We start from the raw sequence: 21748 nt of genomic DNA, 5'->3' as shown, positions 1-21748 counted from the left end.
GCGACTTCTACACCACTAGTCAGAACCTTGCCTTTTTCGCCACCTCGTCCCAAAAGCACTTCGTGTCACGGTTCTCGGCGCACGAAACATGAACAGAGGCAACGATACACAAGACACATTTATAATATTGACACACAATACACAAGTGCATATCAAATCCACGTAAACCCGGTAAATGGTTACACTTGAGTTGTTGTGAGTTCGGTCTGTGCCATAAGCGCCGACTAATGGGGGGGGGGGAGGGGATAGGGAGGAGTGGGCTCCGGGGCCCGAGCCCCCTCCGAAGTTTTCCGGGGTGGGTCTGAGACCCCGCCCACACACCTAACGTATCATTGCAAGCGTTTTGTCACCCACATCATTTGTTGTTTCTTTTGATTTGCCTCGACCTTCTCACTTAAAATTTTTATTGGGGCTTAAAGCTTACTGCATCATTGTTGGCGCGGTCGTGCATGGATTTTAATTCGTACTTTCCTTTATTTCTGCAAACCCTGACAGTGGGAGAACAACCGCATTAGAAGCACCAGCGGCAGCTTCCTCCTCCGTATATTTTAACATCAACATTACTTTTAAATTTCCACTGTAAACACCATGCACATATAAAATATATATATATATATATATACAGGAAAAAGTTTATTATATATTTAAAGAGAAGGAGGTATAGCCAATTAACAATTATTTCTAAAGGTATGTATAGTTTATGCCTAGAGAATGAACATGTTGCTGTATGTTCACATCTCTTCAAAACGCTCTGCGCGCTTTCTTGACCCTGGAAAAAACCTGTAGACTTTAGTGACCCCTTCGGCAGAGCCTTTTATCAACGGCGTGTGAAATGCACGTGAATGATATGTGCCTCAGTATCGCTTCTCTTTCCAGCAAGCAAAGCTAGACTTATTAAGAAAAACACTTCTGATAATTTACAACATTTATTAAGGACGGGAACATCGTCACTTGCATGTAGAGGTCATAAATATTTGATGCACTAAATAAATAAGAGCAATCGCGTTACTTTAAGAAAACCAACTGCATATTGTTTCCGATACAGTAGAGTAGCTGCCAGTAATTCTTTATTTAATTACTGAGATTTGTTAAGGTAATTGTAATTAATTTTCTAGCTCAAGATGTAATACCCTAATTACCAAAGTACCAGTAAAGCATTTGTAGGCGCAGCCAAGGGACATCTAATTGCGGTATTTTCAGCGACGTACTAATTACGCACAAATTTTTTCCGACGATAGATAAACCCCGCGAAATATGAAAAATACCACGTGACAGCGCTCTCACCCGCATTAGAGTTACTGTATATGTTGTTGTTGTTGTTGTGGCCTGTGATGCGTGTGGCTCCTACCCACGATGGGGGATTGGCCAAGAGATGGGTGGATTATTCGAAATTATTATGAAGCATAAATTTCCTAATAGTTATTGAAATAGCATTGAATAGCGCAGAATTGCCTGTTAAATAACACCAGGAAGGTAATATTGAATTGGTAATAATTAACTTAAAAGTAAAAACAAAAATAAAGGAAATTAGCAGGGCATTCGTTTAGATTCCATAAGGAATGTTCGGACAGCGAAGCATGCATCCGTGTGGCTGAATCCCAAAGTGGACGCTCCGAACGAAAGAATTGCAGGTTCTGTCAAGTCCAGGCCAATTCTTCGAAAAGGTATTTCCAACCATCTTTTTCTAAGCGCAGTAAAGCGGCGACAAGATAGAAGAAAGTGGTGTATCCTCTCTTCCTCATTACAAAAAGAACAGAGGGGGGAGGGAACCAAACCCGACCTGTGTAAGTAGAAATTCAGCGAGGGTATGCGGCAGCGTAATTTGGTGAGGCAGACCTCCAGCATCTTTGTGTCACAGGATTCGCTATGCCAGGGAAATGCCAGGTGCTTATACTCTGGAGAAGCAGTCAAATGTGGGTTTGATAAGGCTAATCTTATTGATCGCATCCGAAATCTTGTCGCCTTGATCTGTGCTGTCACTGGTAGAATAGGAAGAACAGGGCCGGATAGTGAGGCATTTGCCAGTGAATCAGCAGTTTCATTAAAAAACAAACCTTTATGCCCTGGCACCCAAATCAAATGAACACATCGCACATGGGCAGGAACTAGTAAGCGGAATAGTTTTAGCATGGGTGACTCATTAATAGCGGTAAGGCAAGAGCATACCGAAAGGGAGTCAGTCAGAATGGCAGCCGTTGTAATAATTGGGTCTAATTTACGTAAAGCTAGGATTACTGCTAACAACTCGGCCAGAAAAATAGGCACAAAATCAGGCAACCTTAAAGAAAAAGACCAGTCGAGCGCAGGACAAAATATTCCAATGCCAGCTTTTTCCTCGCACTGTGAGGCATCTGTTGCAATGATAACGTTTGTTTCTAGGCTGCTCAGGTGGTCTTGCAACATGGCGTTTAAAATGCCGTAAGGGAGGAGTTTCGCGTGGTTTGGGAAAATGTCATCAAACCTGATCTCTGGGTAATTTGAATGCGTATTATCATGAAGCACCTCGCGAATGTGCACATTTAGTGGTTCAAGTAATGTTTGCACAAATATAATCTGTGGTCTATGAAACCTGGGCCAATGAATAGGAAAAAATAATTCTGGATTAGAGAGGAAAATAATTTGAAGGCGGTTTAATGGGGATTCATATAGCCTTAGGAAAGTCTGAACTGTCAGAAGGCGAAATCGGCATATTATGGGTGGGATTCTTGCCTCCAGGTACAGTACGGCATTCGAAACGAATTTTGGGAGGCCTAAGCACAGACGTAGCGCCTCTCGTTCCAACAAAACTAGCGGCCGAAGCTTGTATGCTGGGACACCTGAGAATAAAACGCATCCAAATTCTAACACCGGACGAACATACATCTTATACACCATCAAGAGGGATTTTCTTCGCATACCTGTTCTTCCGTTGCTCAACTTGCACAAAATGCCCATTGAACGAGCTCCTTTTGTCGCAATATATTCAATATGCGGCCGCCAGTTAAGATATCCGTTGTAAATCACTCCAAGGTATTTTAGTGATTCTACTTGTGGGATATCTTCGAGATGATAGTTAAGCGATATGTATACTGGGTCTTTAACGGGAAAAACGAGGATAGCACACTTATTAGCATTCAGGTTTAAGTGTAAGCTATCCAGCCAGCCTTCCAGTTCCCTTAGATACGACTGCAGTATTTCGTAAAGAGAGTATATGTCGCTAGCCATACCAAAAAAGGCAATGTCATCAGCATAAACGTATGTACTGACAGCTGGGTGAACGGGGATTCTGCTCAGTAAAATATTAAATAATACTGGTGAAAGTACCGATCCCTGAGGCACACCTCTTGTTTGCTTATATTTACTGGAAGAATAGCCGCTTCGAAAACAATAGAACTCCTGGTCTTTTAAAAATTCATGCACCCATGCTATTATATAGCCTGGAAAGCAATGGCTCTGTAACCGATTCGTTAAAATTGTATGTTCAATGCTGTCATAGGCTTTGCATATATCTAAGGTAACTAGAGCCGCGTATTGTTTTTCCTGTCTGGCGATGTTAATGCGACTTTCAAGGTCTACATGCGCGTGCCATATTGAATAGCCAGATCGAAATCCAATTTGACACGGACTCAACAATCGATTGTCGTCAATAAACTCTAAAATATGTCCGAGAAGCACTCTTTCAATAAGTTTCACTATGTTTGATGTCAACGCAATTGGTCTGATGTTGTCGATAGTATACCCTGCCCCTGGTTTTTTAATTAACGGAATAATTTTGGCGATCTTCCATTCTTGTGGAATCCATGCATTACTAACAGAGTAGTTTAGCAACTTCAGAAGCTCACGTGGAGCTTCTTGAAAGAAAATCTTTAACATTGCATTTGTTATGCCGTCCGGGCCAGGCGCTGTAGTTGGCAACTGTAACATAACCTTTGCTACTTCCGAATAGGATATCTCCTTGTAGCCTGAGAATGCAGGAGAAAAAGCAGAAGGTTGAAGACGCGTTGCGAATCGACTCTCCAGTCCTTTAGCTAGTAGTTCTAAGGACTCCTGCATTTCCTGTGAGGTATATACGACTGAGTCTACATTAATGCTCATTGGGAGTTTGTTTCTAAAACGAAGGTAATTAAATAAAGCACGTTTGTTTTTGGAATTAGATAGATAATTAAAATGGTTTTTATCGTACTCATCTTTTGCATGTTTAATAGTACGTTTGAAGGTTGCCGAAATAAATTGATAATCTTTCCAATTTTGTGGGCTCTGATTATGTAGAAGTTTTTTCCAAGCAGCTTTCCTTCTTCTATAAACTCGTGTGCATTCGCTGTTCCACCAGGGACTAGATGAGGAACGCTTAGCTGTCTGAATTACAAATTCGGACTTTTGTCGGGACGTCTGTAATGCTGAGCAAACATTCAAGCCAATTTCTTCGTCATTATTATTATTTAGTGATGCAATGGTGGACCGCAAGCAGTCTTTAAATTTTTTGCAATTAACAAATATTCTGCCTTGTCGTTCAACTGATGTCAAAGGGCATGCAATTTCAAAGTATACCGGGAGATGATCACTGTTTGTACAGAAATCAATCGTTGTCCAAGATGTCACAGTGACACTTGTGCTAGAAAACGTCAAATCTAACACTGAGCGAGATTGTCCGCGGACAAATGTAGGTCCACTGCTATTAAGGCATGAAAGGTTTTTATCTATGGTCCAGTTCCACAGACGTGTCCCACCTGAATCTGTTTTGTAACCCCAAGACACGTGATGCGAGTTGAAGTCACCAGTAAGAATGACTTCATTTTTGCAGCTGGCAAGCGCACTATCCAATTGATATGTACTGTGTACGCCCGTAGGGAAATAAGCATTTATAATTGAGAATGTACGGTAGCCTGGGATACTAAGGTGCACTGCCAAAATTTCACATTCCGAAGACATTAACTTGAAAGCTATTTTCGCCTTATGGCAGAATTTAGATGACAACAAAATCATTAAGCCACCTCCTTGTGTAAGGCGATCTAATCGAAAAGATCGAAAATCTTTAAAATGAAAATTTTTCTCAGGAGTAAGCCAGGTTTCTTGTAAGATTATGACGTCAGGATTAAGATGAGCTGTTAAGCAATATAAGTCCGTTGAAGCAGAAAACAGGGAACGACAGTTCCACTGTAGCACTTTTAAAGAAGCTATGGTGATGATCTAACTGATATAGTTACTTCAGCGACTACCGTCGCAATGAACTTTTTTGGATGCCAGAATGAGAAATTGGATTACCCTTTTTGTTTTTGGTATATGGACAAGAAGCAGTTACTGGAGACCCAGTTCGTTTTTGCGGCCTGGTATCATGACCTGTTTCCATGCGGACCTGCGAGTCTGACTGACGCGAAGAACAAGGATCGGATCCAAGAAATGTTGGATCCGATGTGGTACTCGGCACCAGGACTGAACTGGCTACCTGTTCTGCAGCACAAGCAATTGATTTTGTGATTGGAGTTGCAGCTGTTTGCAATAGCTGTGTCATCTGCGCAGTAATTAAACACTTGGGAAAGACAGTCGGTAACACTTGTGACAATATGCTGCATAGCCTTTGTCATTGCTTTTTCTACGGCTGATTCAATGAGCTTCGATAAGTTGTCTTCCTGTAAAATAGATTGCCTCGCAGTGACGCCAGCGTATCCAAAGGCTCTTTCCTTGACGACTGCAATAGCTTCTCGCCGCGAACATCGTCGCCTGTCAATTACCTCGAGTACCTGTATTTCGTTAGCTCTAGCCGAGCAGTTTGCATAGTCAGCCGCACGGTTTCCTCCACATAAGCAGCAAGTTTCGGCTTCAGCTGTGCACTCATTGGGAGAATGATCGGCCCCACAGGCGCGACAGCGTCCATTTGATTTGCAGCCTCCTGCACTATGGCCAAAACGCCAACAGTTCCGACACTGAAGTGGACGGGAAGCGAGAGGTTCCACTCTAAAAATAAGCGGCCACACTTTCAGTTCTGAAGGGCAGGACAGGCCAGCAAACGTAGCGATAACTGATTCTGTGGCCACTTTTTCTCCATTTACCAGTCGGTTACACCGGTATACAGCTATGACGCCAGCATCAGACAGTTTCTCCAGAGTCTCAGTTGGGCTCAATCGAGAGTCTACGCCCCGGACAATGCCTTTAGTGCATGCTAGATGTGGAGGAATAAACGCACTCACCGGGACAGATGCGAAAGTCTTACACTTTAGGAGGTCTGCGACACAGGTCGAATCTGATGACCTACAGACTATCCCACCTCTTCCAAATTGTCGGACATCGCTTATCAGCTGGAAATGACGCGTCATGGCCTGGAGCTCGGCCTGAACAGCTTGTGGGTTGTTCAGCCGGATGAATCCACCGTTCGAGGGCACCAGCGCGACAGGGATGCTGCTAACACCGCTGCGGAAGAAAGATTGCAAAGGCAAATCATCAGGGGAAAGGGAGGCTGACCAAGGGCTAGGCCCTTGCCCAGGAGAGTTTTTAGACATCAGCGGTGTTTCAATCACGGATGAGTCCTACAAAAATAAGATAAGTAAGATAACAAGGTGAAATCCACCCAAAACTCAGCCAAACCCCCAAGTAAGTTCCAACTTGGGCACACCGGGGCGGAGATCGAACGCCGAGCACCGCTGCCGCTTCTGCGAGCCAGTCTTCTACGAGTCTGCTTCTGTATATGTATATGTATATGTAACTGTATATGTAACTGTAACCCATGTATATGTAACTGTATATGTAACTGTAACCCACATCATAAAGCAGCGCCCTCGCACTGGCTCCCTACAAGTTAGCCAGAACGAAATAAAGGAAATAAAGAAAAACATAGTAATCGAGCTAGTGCCTTTACTGCCGTGCCCCGGTCTAATGTCGCGTTTGGTGTTAGTTGGAAACAAGCTATGATAGCTGTTGTCTGAGCGTTGATGAAGTGGACGGATGGTCCTTTCTGTTTTTTTTTTTTTTTTTTTTGCCACAAAGCCTACCACCATAAAAGCGAATTGACAACAAACTGACAAGTGCTAATGTCTAAAGGTTTGTTTCGTTTCGTCCCAGTCGCCATGTCTTTCTCAAATGAGCAGCAGGTAAAAATGATCCTTGCCTTGGGAGCTGCAAGCGACAACAAGAGGAAGGCCGCAACTATATATATATCAGTCATGGGAAGTGTGGCGATAGACCAAACGCGTCGACTATCATCAAAAATTATGAAAACTTAGGACGAACCGGCAGCTTCAAGAAACAGCGGCGTAGGACTCCATCTTTGAGTCCTAGCCTACGCACGGATGTTCTAGTAGTTATGGCCTCAAACCCTCATGCTAGCGTGCGGGACGCGGCCGCCCAGGTACCAATTTCCAAGTCATCAGTGTGGAGGATTCTAAACGACGGCTTCTCACCCGTGCCACCTTAACCAGCAGCAATGCTTGGAAGATAGGGACCTGTAGAATCGTCTAGATTTCTCGGATTGGGTCCTCACAAAAGCCGGTGAGTCACCGGACTTTTTGAGCAACATCATGTGCACAGATGAAGCCAATTTTCAGAGAAACGCCCAGGTAAACTTGCATAATGCACACTATCGGAGTGACTACAGTGCACACTGGGTAAAGCGCAATCGGCACCAGTACCAGTCGTTCTATGTGGGGTGAGGAATTTACGCCGGTGTTATAATCAGTCCCATCTTCGATCACACACTGACTGGACAGCGTTACGTGAAAGAAATCCTTGAATGAGTGGTGGATGAGTTTCTCGACGAAGCCCCGCGGTTACGTCTTCCACTCCCGTGGTATCAGCAAGGTGGAGCACCCGTATACAGCAGCAGCCGAGCACGAAACTGGCTAGATGCGACTTTTCATGCGCAATAGATCGGAAGGCACGGGCCTGTAAATTGGCCGGCTAGGTCACCTGACCTCTCTCCACTCGATTTCTTTCTTTGGGGTTATGTGAAAGATCGTGCTTACATGATCGAGATGGACGTCAGATTGTCTCAAGAGAAGGATAACAGATGTCTGCCGTAGAATTCGAGCGTCGGTCGTCAAGAAAGCCACTGAAGATGTGATAAAACGGAAAAAGTACTGCCAGCGCTGCAAAAGGAGACCTATTCGAATACGTCCTCTTGGCAGCAGCTGCATGGTGTTCAACGGCGCTTACGAATTCATAGATAATAAGGACACACTGAAATCTGACGTTTTTCTCTTTTTTGTATTTTGTGCAGAAGTCCCGATTGCCAATTCGGCTCATTTAGAAGTGGTTATTTACTTTCTTGAACGCATCGGTTTTTCCTTTTCTCAACACGTGGGTCGCTTCCTGTCTGTTTACTTCGCTTTTATTTTATGCCATGAACCTGTTTTTGTAGCACATATACACTTGCATGAAAACTAAAACCGTCACTCTAATTTGTCTTTGGTCTGAAGCAAGTTTCTGGCGCCAAATACCGGAAGAATAAAAACTTTCCGCCTGTGGTCTCTACACTTTCCCGCTAATATCTCTCACGAGTTCGTAAACCATCCAAAATGTCCTCATAAATCAAGTACGACGTGGCACTTACATATCTGCTTCGGCGTAGTCCTTTCGTGTGGCCCGGTGGACTGTTGGCGTCTCTACTGAGAGGTTGTCTCCCTAGCGTGGAACGGGCTTGTTGAGCGTTGCCGTCGGCGAGGGTGAGGTTGTCCCCGTAGCTTAGGACGAGGCCGTTGTCCTCGGCCCGAGCCTTTGCCGGAGACCGCGGAGCACAGCCGCGTGCCGTGGAGGATCAAGCCAGACTGGTGTCCACCTCCTGCTCAGATCTTCGATGCCGACGCCTCATCACACGGAGGAAGGAAACTAAGGAGAGGCCCTGACGTCGCTCTTTGTGAAGCAAACGTGAAGCCGGAAGTTGGCGTTGCTCACAGCGATGCTCCGCTTTTTGGGCCACCCTCCTCTCTTGTTTACATCTTTCGCGAAACCACGCCGCGCTGCGCGTGGTTGCGCGCGCTCGCGCAACATCCGGCAGAGCACGGTGCAGGTAACACAGCGCAACAAGACACGGTGACTAACGCAAACAAGCCCACACAGCGCCTTTGCCACGGCACGAAACCTACCAGAGCAACACGTGTGAGCGCTCAAAACCATAACAACGCCGCCATTGTGGCCCGAAAGGCGTGGCCATACAGCAAAAAAATAAAAAACCAGCAAAAAAATGATAACCTACTACGTCATTTCCGCCACACTTTTCTCCTAGCGCGCGGAGGGGGTAGGGTCTCTCCTTAGTTTCCTTCCTCCGTGCCTCATCATGATAAAAATATTTTTTATGATGATGATGATCCTTCTCTTCTAGCGTTGTTCTCCCACTCCACTCCTCGCTCCTTGCAGGTTTGGTTTGGTTTGGGGCCTGTGAATGTAGCTAAGGTCACTACAAGGGATCGGCCATGAATCTGGCGGCAGTAGGTAAAAAGAAAAGAATACGTAAATACAATTTTCCATTATTATTATTATTATTATTATTATTACATATAGAATTCTCACCAGCCTTACGCCCTCTCCCCTTTAGAAGAACTCTACCTGCACATGCTGTGCCGAGGAAAGCACATGTCGCCTTGGAAAAGACAAGTCCACTTGTTCTTGTTCCTTAGTGACATGGCGCAACCCACTTTTACCTTGTTCCCGTTTTGCTCATCGTCTTGAATTTCCATCTCTGGCCTTCCCCGTGTTTTCCTTAAATAAAGTTTAGTAATTTAAAAATGAGATATTAAATGAATACGTTAATATCAATTTTCAGGCTATATTATTTTACAACCTGAAATTATAATTTTTTTGTTTTCATATTGAGGAAAATAAAACGATAAATTTAACACGACAATCTCCTTGTTTCAATTACAAAATTAAATATGGCATCACATGCGTTCCTATTGCACTCTAGTGCCGACACCCCAAGAGACAGTATCACAGTAAGCGCAATAACCAATCTAAGTCAGCGAAAGCCACGTCAGCCTTCCCCCTCTTCCTTCTCCTTTCCTCCGGAAGTGCGCGCAGTCTTCTTTTTGAGGCCGACCTCTCTTCCTTTCTCTCCATTAAAATTTCCTACTACTACTTTCCGTATTAATACGAGAGCGCCAAGGGCCGAGTGTCGCAGAAAATCCGTGTCGGCGTCCGGCACCGGCGTCCCCGTGAGCGAAAATTCCCGTATATATTTATTATAGGTATATTTTTATTATATATTATATATATTATATATTATATATATTTATTATATTTATATTATATAAATATATATAATTATGTATAAGTGTATGTATATTTATAACTATAATATAAAAATTATAATTATATAATATATATAATTATAAATATATATTTATATATTTATTATGTATATACCATGCCTTGCTATACAACATAGGCGGTATACACTCTTCACTATAAAAAAAGTTTGCACTCTTTGGGGTGTATATCTGCCACGCAACGATAATCGTCATCCGCCTTGATGCGTTTCCTTTTTTTAACCCTATGAGCCCGGTACTTTCCAGAAACGAACGGCATGCGCGTTATCAGCATGACATAGCATTCCCGACAGGAAAGTAGAAGGCGCGGCGTTTTCAAGAAAGGAAACGCATCAAGGCAGATGAAGATTATTGTTGTGCTGCAGATATACACCCCAAAGGGTTGAAACTTTCTTTAGAGTGTATTATTGTGTGGCAAAAGGGCGTAATTTTGCTTAAGAGTGTATATGCGGGTTATATTGGTATACCATTTTATCACTAAATTTGCTCATACCTTGTCTTACATTCTTCACAAACTTAATCCCCAGAATTTTGAGAATGATAGCCCACAAACAAATGTCACAAAACAAGACACCGACAGTGCATGCCTTTTATGTTAAATCTTCTCAGACAGAAATATTACACGCGCGAAACAATAACAGAAACCGAAAAATTATGTAATATTTCGGCGCGGCTGTGCGCTACCTCCGGGATCGGCCCACTCAAGAGGCCGCGTTTCTAGAAACCAGATAGCTCGCCTTCGTGCGTAGGGTTCGCCGCCAGCGCTTCCCGGTAAGCATTACGGTTACACAAGGTGCACTTGCCGGGAAGCGTGAGGTGCAGTGAAGGATCTTTGAAATGCTGTATCTTTCCATTATTTTATCGCTTGGTGCTGTATACTTTGTCTTCTACGTTAGCTCGTGACACTGGACACGTGCTTATTCTTTATGGTGCTTGTGCTTCGCCGGCCAAAGTGAAAGCCGAGCCCCAACGTAGGCGACCCGCGGTTCATTATTGAGAGAGTCCATCATCTTTGCGCGACACAGAGCCATCGGCGACCACCGGCGTGTCACCACGATTCCGAAACAACCACCACCTGTTTCGAAACCCGCGCCGGATGTTTATACGTCGGTCACATGACGACGGCGCACAGGCTTCCGTTGCGCACGCTCAAAATTTATGCGCGCGAGGCATCGCACACGCGTGACGTGTATAGCTAAGCGCTAGAGTGTACTAGGCGGGTAGGTGCGCGTACGATTATCGGCGTCGTAGTCGCATCACAGAACACCTATGTAAACTTAGGGAAGGGAAACTTTACGGCCGCGTGTCGTTGGGACGCATCCGCAGCTTCTGTGGCTCAACCACAGGACACCATAGGCTGAACACTCGCTAGCATAATGTTGCTAGGCGTGTCTCGATCGTACAAACTAATGCGTACAGGTTTTAATGAAGGGGGAAAAATGAAGGAGAGATAGGCAAAATGCTAGACTGAAATGCTCAAGCAGGTTATTTGTCAGCGCCCTGCTTAAAAAAAAAAAACGAAAACCATCGTCATCATCATTATACTGTCTAGTAAAGTTCTGTTCGGGTTTGTTTAGACAAACAAAAAATTAAACTGTAGCAAAAACGTTAACATTCACACAGTTACTATGATTAACTTTATGACAAAAGTGCTACATTTATTTGTTCACTTCAACGACACCTCTCCTGGAGCAATGGAAGCGAATCTCTAAGGCCATGCTTTAGTATGTCTTCACTCGGAGCAAAGGAAGCGAATCTCCAAGGCCATGTTTTAGCATTTCTTCAAAACTTGAGTCTGAAATAGGTGGTGTCGAAATGTCATACACTCTAAGAAAAGTTTACACTCTTTGGAGTGTATGTTTGCCACACAACGATAATCGTCATCTGTCTTGCCCGAAGTTCCTTTCTTGAAAACGCTGCGGTCGTTACTTTCCTGTCGGGAATGCTACGTCATGCTGATAACGCGCATGCCGTTCGTTACTGGAAAGTACCGGTTAAAGAAATGAAACGCGGACAAGACAGATGACGATTATTGTTGTCTCAAATATACACCCCAAAGGGTGCAACTGTTTTGCGAGTGTAGGGTTACACTCTAAAAGCAGTTTGCACCCTTTGGGTTCTATTTTGTCCCCAAAAGACCATCGTCATCTGTCATGCCCGCATTTCCTTTCTTTAACGCTGCGAGCCCAGTACTTCATATATAGTCACGAACGACTTGCGCGTTATCAGCTTGACACAGCATTCTCGACAGGAAAGTAGCGAGCGCCAAGTTCTCAAGAGAGCAAACGCAAGCAAGGCAGATGACGATTATCGTTTGCGTACAAAAAATTTAAATTATGGGGTTTTACGTGCCAAAACCACTTTCTGATTGTGAGGCACGCCGTAGTGGAGGACTCCGGAAATTTGGACCACCTGGGGTTCTTTAACGTGCACCTAAATCTAAGTACACGGGAGTTTTCGTACTTCGCCCCCATAGAAATACGGCCGCCGTGGCCGGGATTCCATCCCGCGACCTCTGCTCAGCAACCCAACACCATAGCCACTGAGCAACCACGACGGACAAGGTAAGCCCCAAAGGGTGTAAACATTTTTAGAATGTAATATCCAAATGTGGTCCAAATTCACGCCGTACACTCTAAGAAAAGTTTACACCCTTTGGAGTGCTCCTTCTGCCACACAACGATAATCGTCATCTGCCTTGATGCGTTTCCTTTCTTGAAAACGCCGCGCCCGCTACTTTCCTGTCGGGAATGCTATCATGCTGATAACGCGCATGTCGTTCGTTACTGGAAAGTACCGGGCTCGCAGCGTTAAAGAACACTCTACACTCTTAGAAAAATTTACACCCTTTGGGGCGTATCTTGTCCCACAACAATAATCGTCATCTGTCTTGCCCGCGTTTCCTTTCACTCTTAGAAAAATGTACACCCTTTGGGGTTTATCTTGTCCCACAACGATAATCGTCATCCGTCTTGCCCGCGTTTCCTTTCTCTAACGCGGCGAGCCCGGTACCTCCCAGTCACGAACGGCGTCGCGTTATCAGTGTGACGCAGCATTCTCGACAGGAAAGTAGCGAGCGCCGAGTTTTCAGGAAAGGAAACGCAAGCAAGGCAGATGACGATTATCGTTGTGGGACAAATATACACCCCAAAGGTTGCAACCGTCTTAAGGGTGTAAAAACAGTTTGCACCCTTTGGGGTGTATATTTGTCCCACAACAATAATCTTCATCTGCCTTGCTTGCGTTTCCTTTCTTGAAAACTCGGCGCTCGCTACTTTCCTGTCGAGAATGCTGCGTCACTGATAACGCGCATGCCGTTCGTGACCGGGAAGTACCGGGCTCTCAGCGTTAAAGAAAGGAAACGCGGGCAAGACAGATGACGATTATTGCTGTGGGACAAATACACACCCCAAAGGGTGCAACTGTTTTTAGAATGAAAGGAAACGCATCAAGGCAGATGACGATCATGGTTGTGTGGCAGAAGGGGCACTCCAAAGGGTGTAACTTTGTCTAAGAGTGTATACACTCTTAAAGCAGTTGCACCCTTTGGGGTGTATATTTGTTCCACAATTCACTCTTACACTCTAAAAACAGTTGCACCCATTGGGGTGTATATTTGTCCCACAACAATAATCGTCATCTGTCTTGCCCGCGTTTCCTTTCTTTAACGCTGCGAGCCCGGTACTTCCCAGTCACGAACGGCATGCGCGTTATCCGTGTGACGCAGCATTCTCCACAGGAAAGTAGCCAGCGCCGTGTTTTCAAGAAAGGAAACGCAAGCAAGGCAGATGACGATTATTGTTGTGGGACAGATATACACCCCAAAGGGCGCAAACTGTTTTTAGAGTGCAGGCAAAAGTACACTCTTTTGCCACAACACACTGTTTTGTGCGCCTTTCCTTTCTTTAACGCGGCGAGCCCGGTACTTTTCTGTAACGAACGGCATGCGCGTTATCAGCATGACATAGCATTCCCGACATGAAAGTAGCGGGCCCGGCGTTTTCAAGAAAGGAAACGTAAGCAAGGCAGATGATGATTATCGTTGTGTGGCAGAGATGCACCTCAAAGGGTGTAACTTTGCCTAAGAGACGATTATTATTGTGTAGCCGAGATACACCCCAAAGGTTGTAACCTTGCCTAACAGTGTACACTCTTAAAACGGTTGCACCCTTTGGGTGTATATTTGTCCCACAACAATATCGTCATCTCCCTTGCTTGTATTTCCTTTCATGAAAACTCGGCACTTGCTACACTCTTAAAACGGTTGCACCCTTTGGGGTGTAAATTTGTCCCACAACGATAATCGTCATCTGCCTTGCTTGCGTTTCCTTTCCTGAAAACTCGGCGCTCGCTACTTTCCTGTCGAGAATGCTGCGTCACACTGATAACGCGCATGCCGTTCGTGACTGGGAAGTACCGGGCTCGCACACTCTAAGAAACGTTTACACCCTTTGAGTCGTATCATTACCACACAACGATAAACATCATCTGTCTTGCCCACATTTCCTTTCTTTAACGGGGCGAACCCGGTGCTTTCCAGTAACGAACGGCATGCGCGTTATCAGCATGAGATAGCATTCCCGACAGGAAAGTAACGGGCACGGCGTTTTCAAGAAAGGAAACGCAAGCAAGGCAGATGACGATTATCGTTGTGTGGCAGAGATACACCCCAAAGGGTGCAAACTTTTTTTAGAGTGCAGCGTTAAAACGCGGGCAAGACAGATGACGATTATCGTTGTGGGACAAGATAAGCCCTAAAGGGTGTAATTTTTTCTAAGAGTGCAAGGTCCAAATTGCACAACGAAGCATCACACCACATCGCACGCCCCGGCGATGGTTCTTCAGAGTAATAACAATAAATCTCAAAGGTCAGGCTTTTCTATTCAATTGTAAACGCCAACAATACGTCATTGCCGCCATAGTAGTTTTAACAAGCCGCTTTTTTTTTTCTTTTTCCAAGTTGCATACGGTCGAGTCAAGACAAGACGAAGACAGTTGTAACACGCTTGTTTGAAAGTTTGCGTTGTGGTTGCGTTTTGTTGTCGTTTTCTTTCGTGCGGTTGTTTGGAATACGCCTCGATTCTTACGGCTGTCTTCCTAATATTTTCCTATGTTGCGAACGTCGTCGTTATGTTTTTAGGATTGCATATGAGTGCGTGACAGCGTCCGGACTCAAGTCGAAACATGGCCCTCACTCGTAAGGAAGCCGAAGAGCTGCGGCCATGGGTCGACCGGACAGTGCACAAGTTTCTCGGCTTCGAGGAACCGACGCTGGTAACAGCTGCTGTGAGCTGCCTCTCAAGCGGCTTTGACAAGGCCGAAACAGCAAGTAAGGCAGAATACTGCACATCACTCGTGGGACAAGACAGTTAATTGCGTCCGCTCGTTAGAGATGTATACATATGATCAGCAAATGAAGTGCTTTCCCAGGTAAATTAAAGCAAATCGATGCTCTTCTGGCGGTGATAAGATTACAGTACAAGATTTTTTTTTTTGCAAATCACTTTGTCTAGGTGTCATCCGATTGCTTGTGCCCCTGTCGGCAAGGTTCTTGGTGTTGTATAAGTCGCGGGCCGCTTTTTTCGTTGCGACGATAGATTGGATTTTTTTTACAGGTACCGAGGAGGGCACATGTAAACGGCAAATGGGTGCCTCAGGAGAGCACCTGAGATTATAATAAAGGAGGCGGCGCAGGATCTCCAGGGCACCCAAGCGGTAGCGGGCGAATCAAAGGTGGAAGCAGGGCGGCCCGTGGGTTGGGGCCGCTGATTCCGAAGTGTGCCACGGGGCGTTCGCATAAAAAATTGGCTGTCCGCGACAGCGGACAGCCGATCTTATGCACCCCTGGCACGTGCACGCCTCGGCGAGCCCCAACTCACGGACCAGTCCGGGTTCTAGCATGGATGTCCCCGTTGCAGCTTTGGTGTCCTAGAGGCGCCGCCAATAATTCGAAATAATAATACACTGCTACAGCTAGTAAAAACACGATTGAATAGATATAATTACGTCCGGCCGCCAACTTGTGACGCCAAGTTCAGCACTACCGCATTCCGCGACTTCTGCAACACCAGTCAGAATTTTTACCACCTCTGGAGGTTTCGAAAACAAAGATACTTCGGAGCTCTGTTGTTCTGCAACTGTTGTGCTCTGTCACGTTTGCAATGGCCTTCGAAAATTTTGACAGACGCTGTCCGTACTCGTTTTGCTTAATTGAGATTTGTGTCCAAGCTATGCGTTTGCGGCGTTTCTTCAGGAATGTAGCCGAAAGGTATGTTTGAAGGTCAAAACACCACTTGACGTTTTAATGACCCCTATGAGAACATCAGCTGCAGGTGGAGAAACAGCTTATGGCCATGCGGAAAGCAAACGCCATAGTTCGTTCTGCCATGTCCAGATTAGGGGCGAGGGCGAGCTCTAGCGAGAGAGAACTCGCGCCCCCCTGCTGTTCGGCCGTGATCCTGGTCGCTGTAGTCTTCTTTGTTACCATGCAATTCATTCTGTTCAGTAAAGTGTAGCTCAGTGCTGGCTAACAGACTCTGATCGCAGGAAAACTGTCGTCGCTGCTGGATGACGCCAAGGCGGCGTCACTGGCGGAGCAATTGTTGACCGGTGCCCAAGAGCAGATCCGCACGAAGCAACAACGTCAGTCACAGGCGGAGGAGGACGGCCAGCGCAAGTCGCGCTTCTCCGAAATGGCGCCGTCGATGCTAAGTCAGCCGAGTCCCGGCCAGCTGACCACCCTGCAGATCCGCGAGATGATGGCCAATGCACAACGCATGATTGAAGAGCGCAAGAAAGCCCTTGGCGGCAGCGTGCCGCCCGCTGTGGTGCCTGTGGCCGCTGCCGTCGCGGACAGCCGCAACCGCATTGCCGAGCTCACTGCCCAGATCCAGGCCAAGCTGGGCAGTCGGCCCGGCTTCCTTCAGCAGCCTGCTGCAACCCCAGCCACCGCTGCCACGTGAGAGCTAGTCACTTTCCTGAGCAGTGGCTTGCCATCATGAGTTAAAGGCCAATTGCAACAAGATTTTGGACCACTTGAACAGCCTAATTTGTAGATATACAGCAGCCTCAGTGCAATATTTTTGTTTCGGAATATGGTTGGATGTGTCACAGAAAGCTAGAAAGAATGGACGATTTTAATACTGAACCATCCAGAAATTGTTACCATTATTTTTCACTTGAAACGACACAGTCCAGCATGAGAACCAGCACAGTTTCTCTGTATGACCTAGATTAGCAATGCCTGCAGCACATTGAAACTCCTGGGGGAGATGTACAAGGACTTCCGTCATACCTGCTCACCACGAGGTACATGTGTCGTCTGCTTAGGTGCTAGTCGCAGGCTGTTAATAAATAAATTAGGCAATTACCTGCCCTACAGCTTTGCCGAGATTCAGCAACGCCATTCATAATATATGCTACTCATTTATAATCAATTTAGCCAAAGTGATATTTTGTTGCAGTTGGTATTTAACCTGTGTAGCTACAAACAGATATTGCAATGTTGGCTCTCTCATCTTGTGCTGAATATTGCGTAAGGAAGCCATGCATAAATGTGGTCTTTCAGCTGAATTGTTGTAAGCTGCTATGTTGCCTTGAGCGTGATCTGGCTCATTCAGGCTTTGTGGAGCTGTAAAACTTTGTTTCACGTCTGTGCAGCCGGCCAACACCCCTCATTCTCAACGCCGAGGGCCGCACGGTGGACTCAACAGGAAGAGAAATTCAGCTGGCCCACCACACACCTACGCTCAAGGCAAGGCATTATGCACCCATCCCAGCTGGTAGCTGCAACAATATGTTTTTATTATTGGACAGATTTTGGCCATGTAACAGGGTTGGCTAGCTTTTGTTTCTGCAGCGCGTGCCTAACTGTGTCTAGAAGAGGAAAACAAAGAAGTATGCGAAGAAGCTTTTGCTAGTTGGCACAATATACGCTAATCTGACACTGCAATTTGTAATGATTTCAGGGAGTCTTTTCATTTATTGAGGTCTGCCTGAGAATGTCAGGCATCTGACCAGGCTCTGCCTGTCAGCCTGAAGCAGCCAGTTGACACACGGGAATGGTCTTTGAATAGAAAGTTGACAATGGACAGGTCTCACTGTACAGTCCTACTTATCCAACATGAAGTTTAGATGCTTGCGTGTGCGCGCGCGCGCGCGCACACACACACACACACACACACACACACACACACACACACACACACGCACGCACGCACACACACACACACACACACAGAGAGAGAGAGAGAGAGAGATAATTGAAGAAAAAGAATTGTCACAATATAGAGCCACTGGTCTCACTGTACACTTCTGCTTATCCCAACATAAATTTTAGATTCGGTAAAATGCAAAATCTGATTTGCACTGCACAACATTAGTGCCCACAACACGCATGTAGCTGTTGCTAGGAGGAAGAGGCAACCACACCTCACATTGCAAGTGGGTTATGCTGCAGTCTGTAATTGTGTCAGGCCGTGGCTTACATTTTATTAACTTTCAATGAAACAAAGAGACAACGTGGAGGAAACAATGCAGAGTGCTGTCAATTCTAAATGTGCCTTACCACCAACTAGTTATATTTTTTAAATTTTACCTTATTTTAGTTATTTATTTAGAAAAATACGCTGTTATACACAGGGACAAAACTGGATAGACCACACACACCACACAGAGCCTGAACAAGCAACTGCTTATTCCAGATGATTTGTTGAAACATATCTTTACATGGGTTGAAAGAATGGTCACACGAAGACAGACAAAGACAAAAGTACAGTGCATGTGTGTGTACCTTTTGCATTCCCAAGACCAATCAGATAAGTGATGAGCATTTTGTTTTTGCTGCTTTCCCTGCATGAATTGAATTTCTTTATAAGATAAAGCTATTGCGCTAATGCATTCCCCTGCACGTGGGTTTGCCATGGTGTGTGCCTCTCCTACAATTCTTTCCATTCTGTCGTCCACATTTCATAATATATAATGAAACCTCGGTATAACGAACTTCAATATAACAAAATTCTTGATTTAACAAAGTATTTAACTTTTCATAACCTCTTGTCCATAGAACACTGTGTATTTAGAACCTCAATATATAAGCGTGTTTGTATGCATTTCAATATAACGAAATTTCACTACCGCCGCAGAGCAATGCCAAGACAATAAATGGAAACTTCTGCGGATGCAGATAGTCAAATAATTGCATTACATGCGGCTACCTGCAAATGCACCTCTCAAATCGTGCGCCTTGCGACAAGACCAGTGACAGCCGAAGTTGAGCCTTAAGCTGCATCATGTGCTGTATAAAGTCCAAATGCGATAAGATTCCATCCTGTCCTGCGCACTGTGTGAGAGGGTGAGACAAGAAGGTTCACGAGTGCCGACTTCCTGCGCGAGCAGAAGCAAAGAGCGGGAGGGGAGCGAGCTCACAAGAACGCAATCAAGTGCGCGCGAGGGGTTGGAGCCGGGGAAGGGAGGAGGGGGGGTAAGTTGGCGTGCATCTGGATTTTTGGCGCGCATCTCGGCCATGGCTGCGCATGGCCGTAAGCGCGGTTGAGCGCGTACGCAGCCGCGCACCCTGCTTCATGGTAATCTGCCGCATGTGCAAAGAGTTGGCATGCCGAGAGGACGTGGCACATTGCCTTGTAAGCTTGTAACCTTGTACCATAGCGTTATTAACTTGTCTGAAGACAAAAAAAAAAAGAAGAAACATAAATAAGTGCTGCAACACCACTGTAAGTTAGCCTATGATGGCTGCCAAAACTGCTTGTACTTGCAAAAATTTGGTGCTTTTCTTTTCCCTGTAATCACCAGTCGAATGCAACACTTTAGTATGATACACTTGGTGTCTAGTGTTCGACTACCAGGCATCTAGGTTATGGAGGAAAGCCAATGCTAGACCTTTATTATCTTATCTTTTTACATTCCATAACTGGGCTTCCTCACATTCCTATGACAATGTGTGGTGCAACACAGTGAAATGATGTCTGCAGGCGGCAAAAGCCCAATATTTTTGTTAACTTGCTTTGCTCATAACAATTTAAGAGGACCCATAAATGAATGATTGCTGGAACAGGTGGCTCATGGGCTGGCTTGTGTGTGTTACTTTCATTCTTGCAAAGAGCAGTTATGGCCCTTGGCCATAACTGCTCTATTTGGAGTTACATCATGTTGGGAATGCAGAGGTGGCCTTATTTTAAATGTCAGTATTAATAAATGTGAAGTGCTCTGGCTCCAAGCTTCCCCCACCTCTAAGCTAGTCTGCAAGCTTGGCTAGCTAGGCAATCTAAGTGTTGCATACTGGGCATCTTGGAAATGACACTGAGAGGTGGGCATATCTTGTGGTGCAGGCAAACATCCGAGCCCAGAAGCGGGAGCAGTTCAAGATTCACCAGGAGAAGGTTAGTGAGGACGTGTCGGAGCAGAACTTTTTTGACCTACGGGTCGGGGCAAAACCAGTACAGCGCGGCCGCAGGGCCTTCCGTTTCCATGAGAAGGGAAAGTATGAACAGCTCGCCCAACGATTGCGCACCCGGGCGAAGCTGGAGCGCCTGCAGCAGGAAATTGCCCAGGCAGCAAAGAAGACGGGCATTTCATCAGCCACCAAGATTGCGCTCATGGTGCCCGCTGCACGTCAGGCCAAGGAGGGCAAGGATGATGTACCTGACGTCGAGTGGTGGGACACATTCATCATCAAGGGCGAGAGCTACGACAGCGTCATCGATTCTGTGGTATCGGGTGGGGAGCCACTTGAAAACCTACTCGAGGGCGTCACCAACCTGGTGGAACACCCAATTCAAATGAAGGCGCCCACCCTGCCGCCCCGGGGTCCACCTCCACTGCCTGTCTTCCTGACACAGAAGGAGCGCAAAAAGCTGCGACGGCAGAACCGCCGTGAGGCCTGGAAGGAGAAACAGGAGAAAATCCGCCTGGGGTTGGAGCCCCCACCTGAGCCGAAAGGTATGGCACATTGTTTTTGTCCTTGGTCCATTTGCCTCGTATATCGTGAATGTCGGGGCTAGGCCTGAGGTATGTAGATGTATCCTTGCACCTGTACGAGCACCAGGTACATACCATGTGTTGCCAAAGGCTTGACTTATGTACTACTAGATGTTTGGTCAGTGCATTAAATCTTGCTCTTAAGCAGTGCAGTTCCACTGGGTTTGCATTTTATTGCAGAATCCTTGTCAAAAATATACAGGCTACGCTGCCTGCGACCACGGCCATTATCATCATCCGTTGAAAAAAGGATCATGCTGATTGCTACAGGCTGCTCAAAAGAGTTGCTGTGTATGCAAAGAGTTACTAATGCCTTGGAAGAATGAAAAGAACTCTTGTACATATCAACCAAAGGTATACAATGTCAGCATTGCCATGGGAACCACAGCACACAGCCGAACGACATACAGATGAACCTCCTTATAACAAAGTCATAGCTGCCATTAATAGCAGTTCTTTATATCCAATATTCCTTATAAAGGTGACACACATTGATTTTGAAAATCCGAGTTTGAATCTAGGTG

At 45.7% G+C, this 21748-nt stretch overlaps 2 protein-coding genes across 7 annotated transcripts in view; one reads left to right on the top strand and one right to left on the bottom strand.

Moving 5' to 3' along the window:
• LOC142582683 (tetratricopeptide repeat protein 21B-like) overlaps positions 1-9060 on the bottom strand; it is a 45352-nt gene extending 36292 nt beyond the window's left edge. The window contains exons 1-2 of one of the 6 annotated variants that reach the window (XM_075692629.1): positions 8519-9060; positions 6165-6384 (exon numbers count right to left, since the gene is read on the bottom strand). The gene's annotated coding sequence lies outside the window, so the exon portion shown is untranslated. Of the gene's footprint in view, positions 1-6164; positions 6468-8518 lie in introns of those variants that run through there. The other 5 variants (XM_075692624.1, XM_075692625.1, XM_075692627.1 and 2 more) reach the window with 5 other exon arrangements.
• Positions 9061-15205: 6145 nt separating this feature from the next.
• Prp3 (pre-mRNA processing factor 3) overlaps positions 15206-21748 on the top strand; it is a 19732-nt gene continuing 13189 nt past the window's right edge. Inside the window, exons 1-4 of the mRNA XM_075692633.1 lie at positions 15206-15558; positions 16776-17187; positions 17889-17982; positions 20576-21185. Of these exons, the coding sequence (XP_075548748.1) occupies positions 15414-15558; positions 16776-17187; positions 17889-17982; positions 20576-21185 (1261 nt within the window). The 5' untranslated portion in view covers positions 15206-15413. The remainder of the gene's footprint in view (positions 15559-16775; positions 17188-17888; positions 17983-20575; positions 21186-21748) is intronic.

Source organism: Dermacentor variabilis, chromosome 5 (genome assembly GCF_050947875.1).
Source record: "Dermacentor variabilis isolate Ectoservices chromosome 5, ASM5094787v1, whole genome shotgun sequence".
NCBI lineage: Eukaryota > Metazoa > Arthropoda > Arachnida > Ixodida > Ixodidae > Dermacentor > Dermacentor variabilis.
Note: the sequence above shows the minus strand (reverse complement) of the source record. Positions and strands in the feature narration are given on the sequence as shown.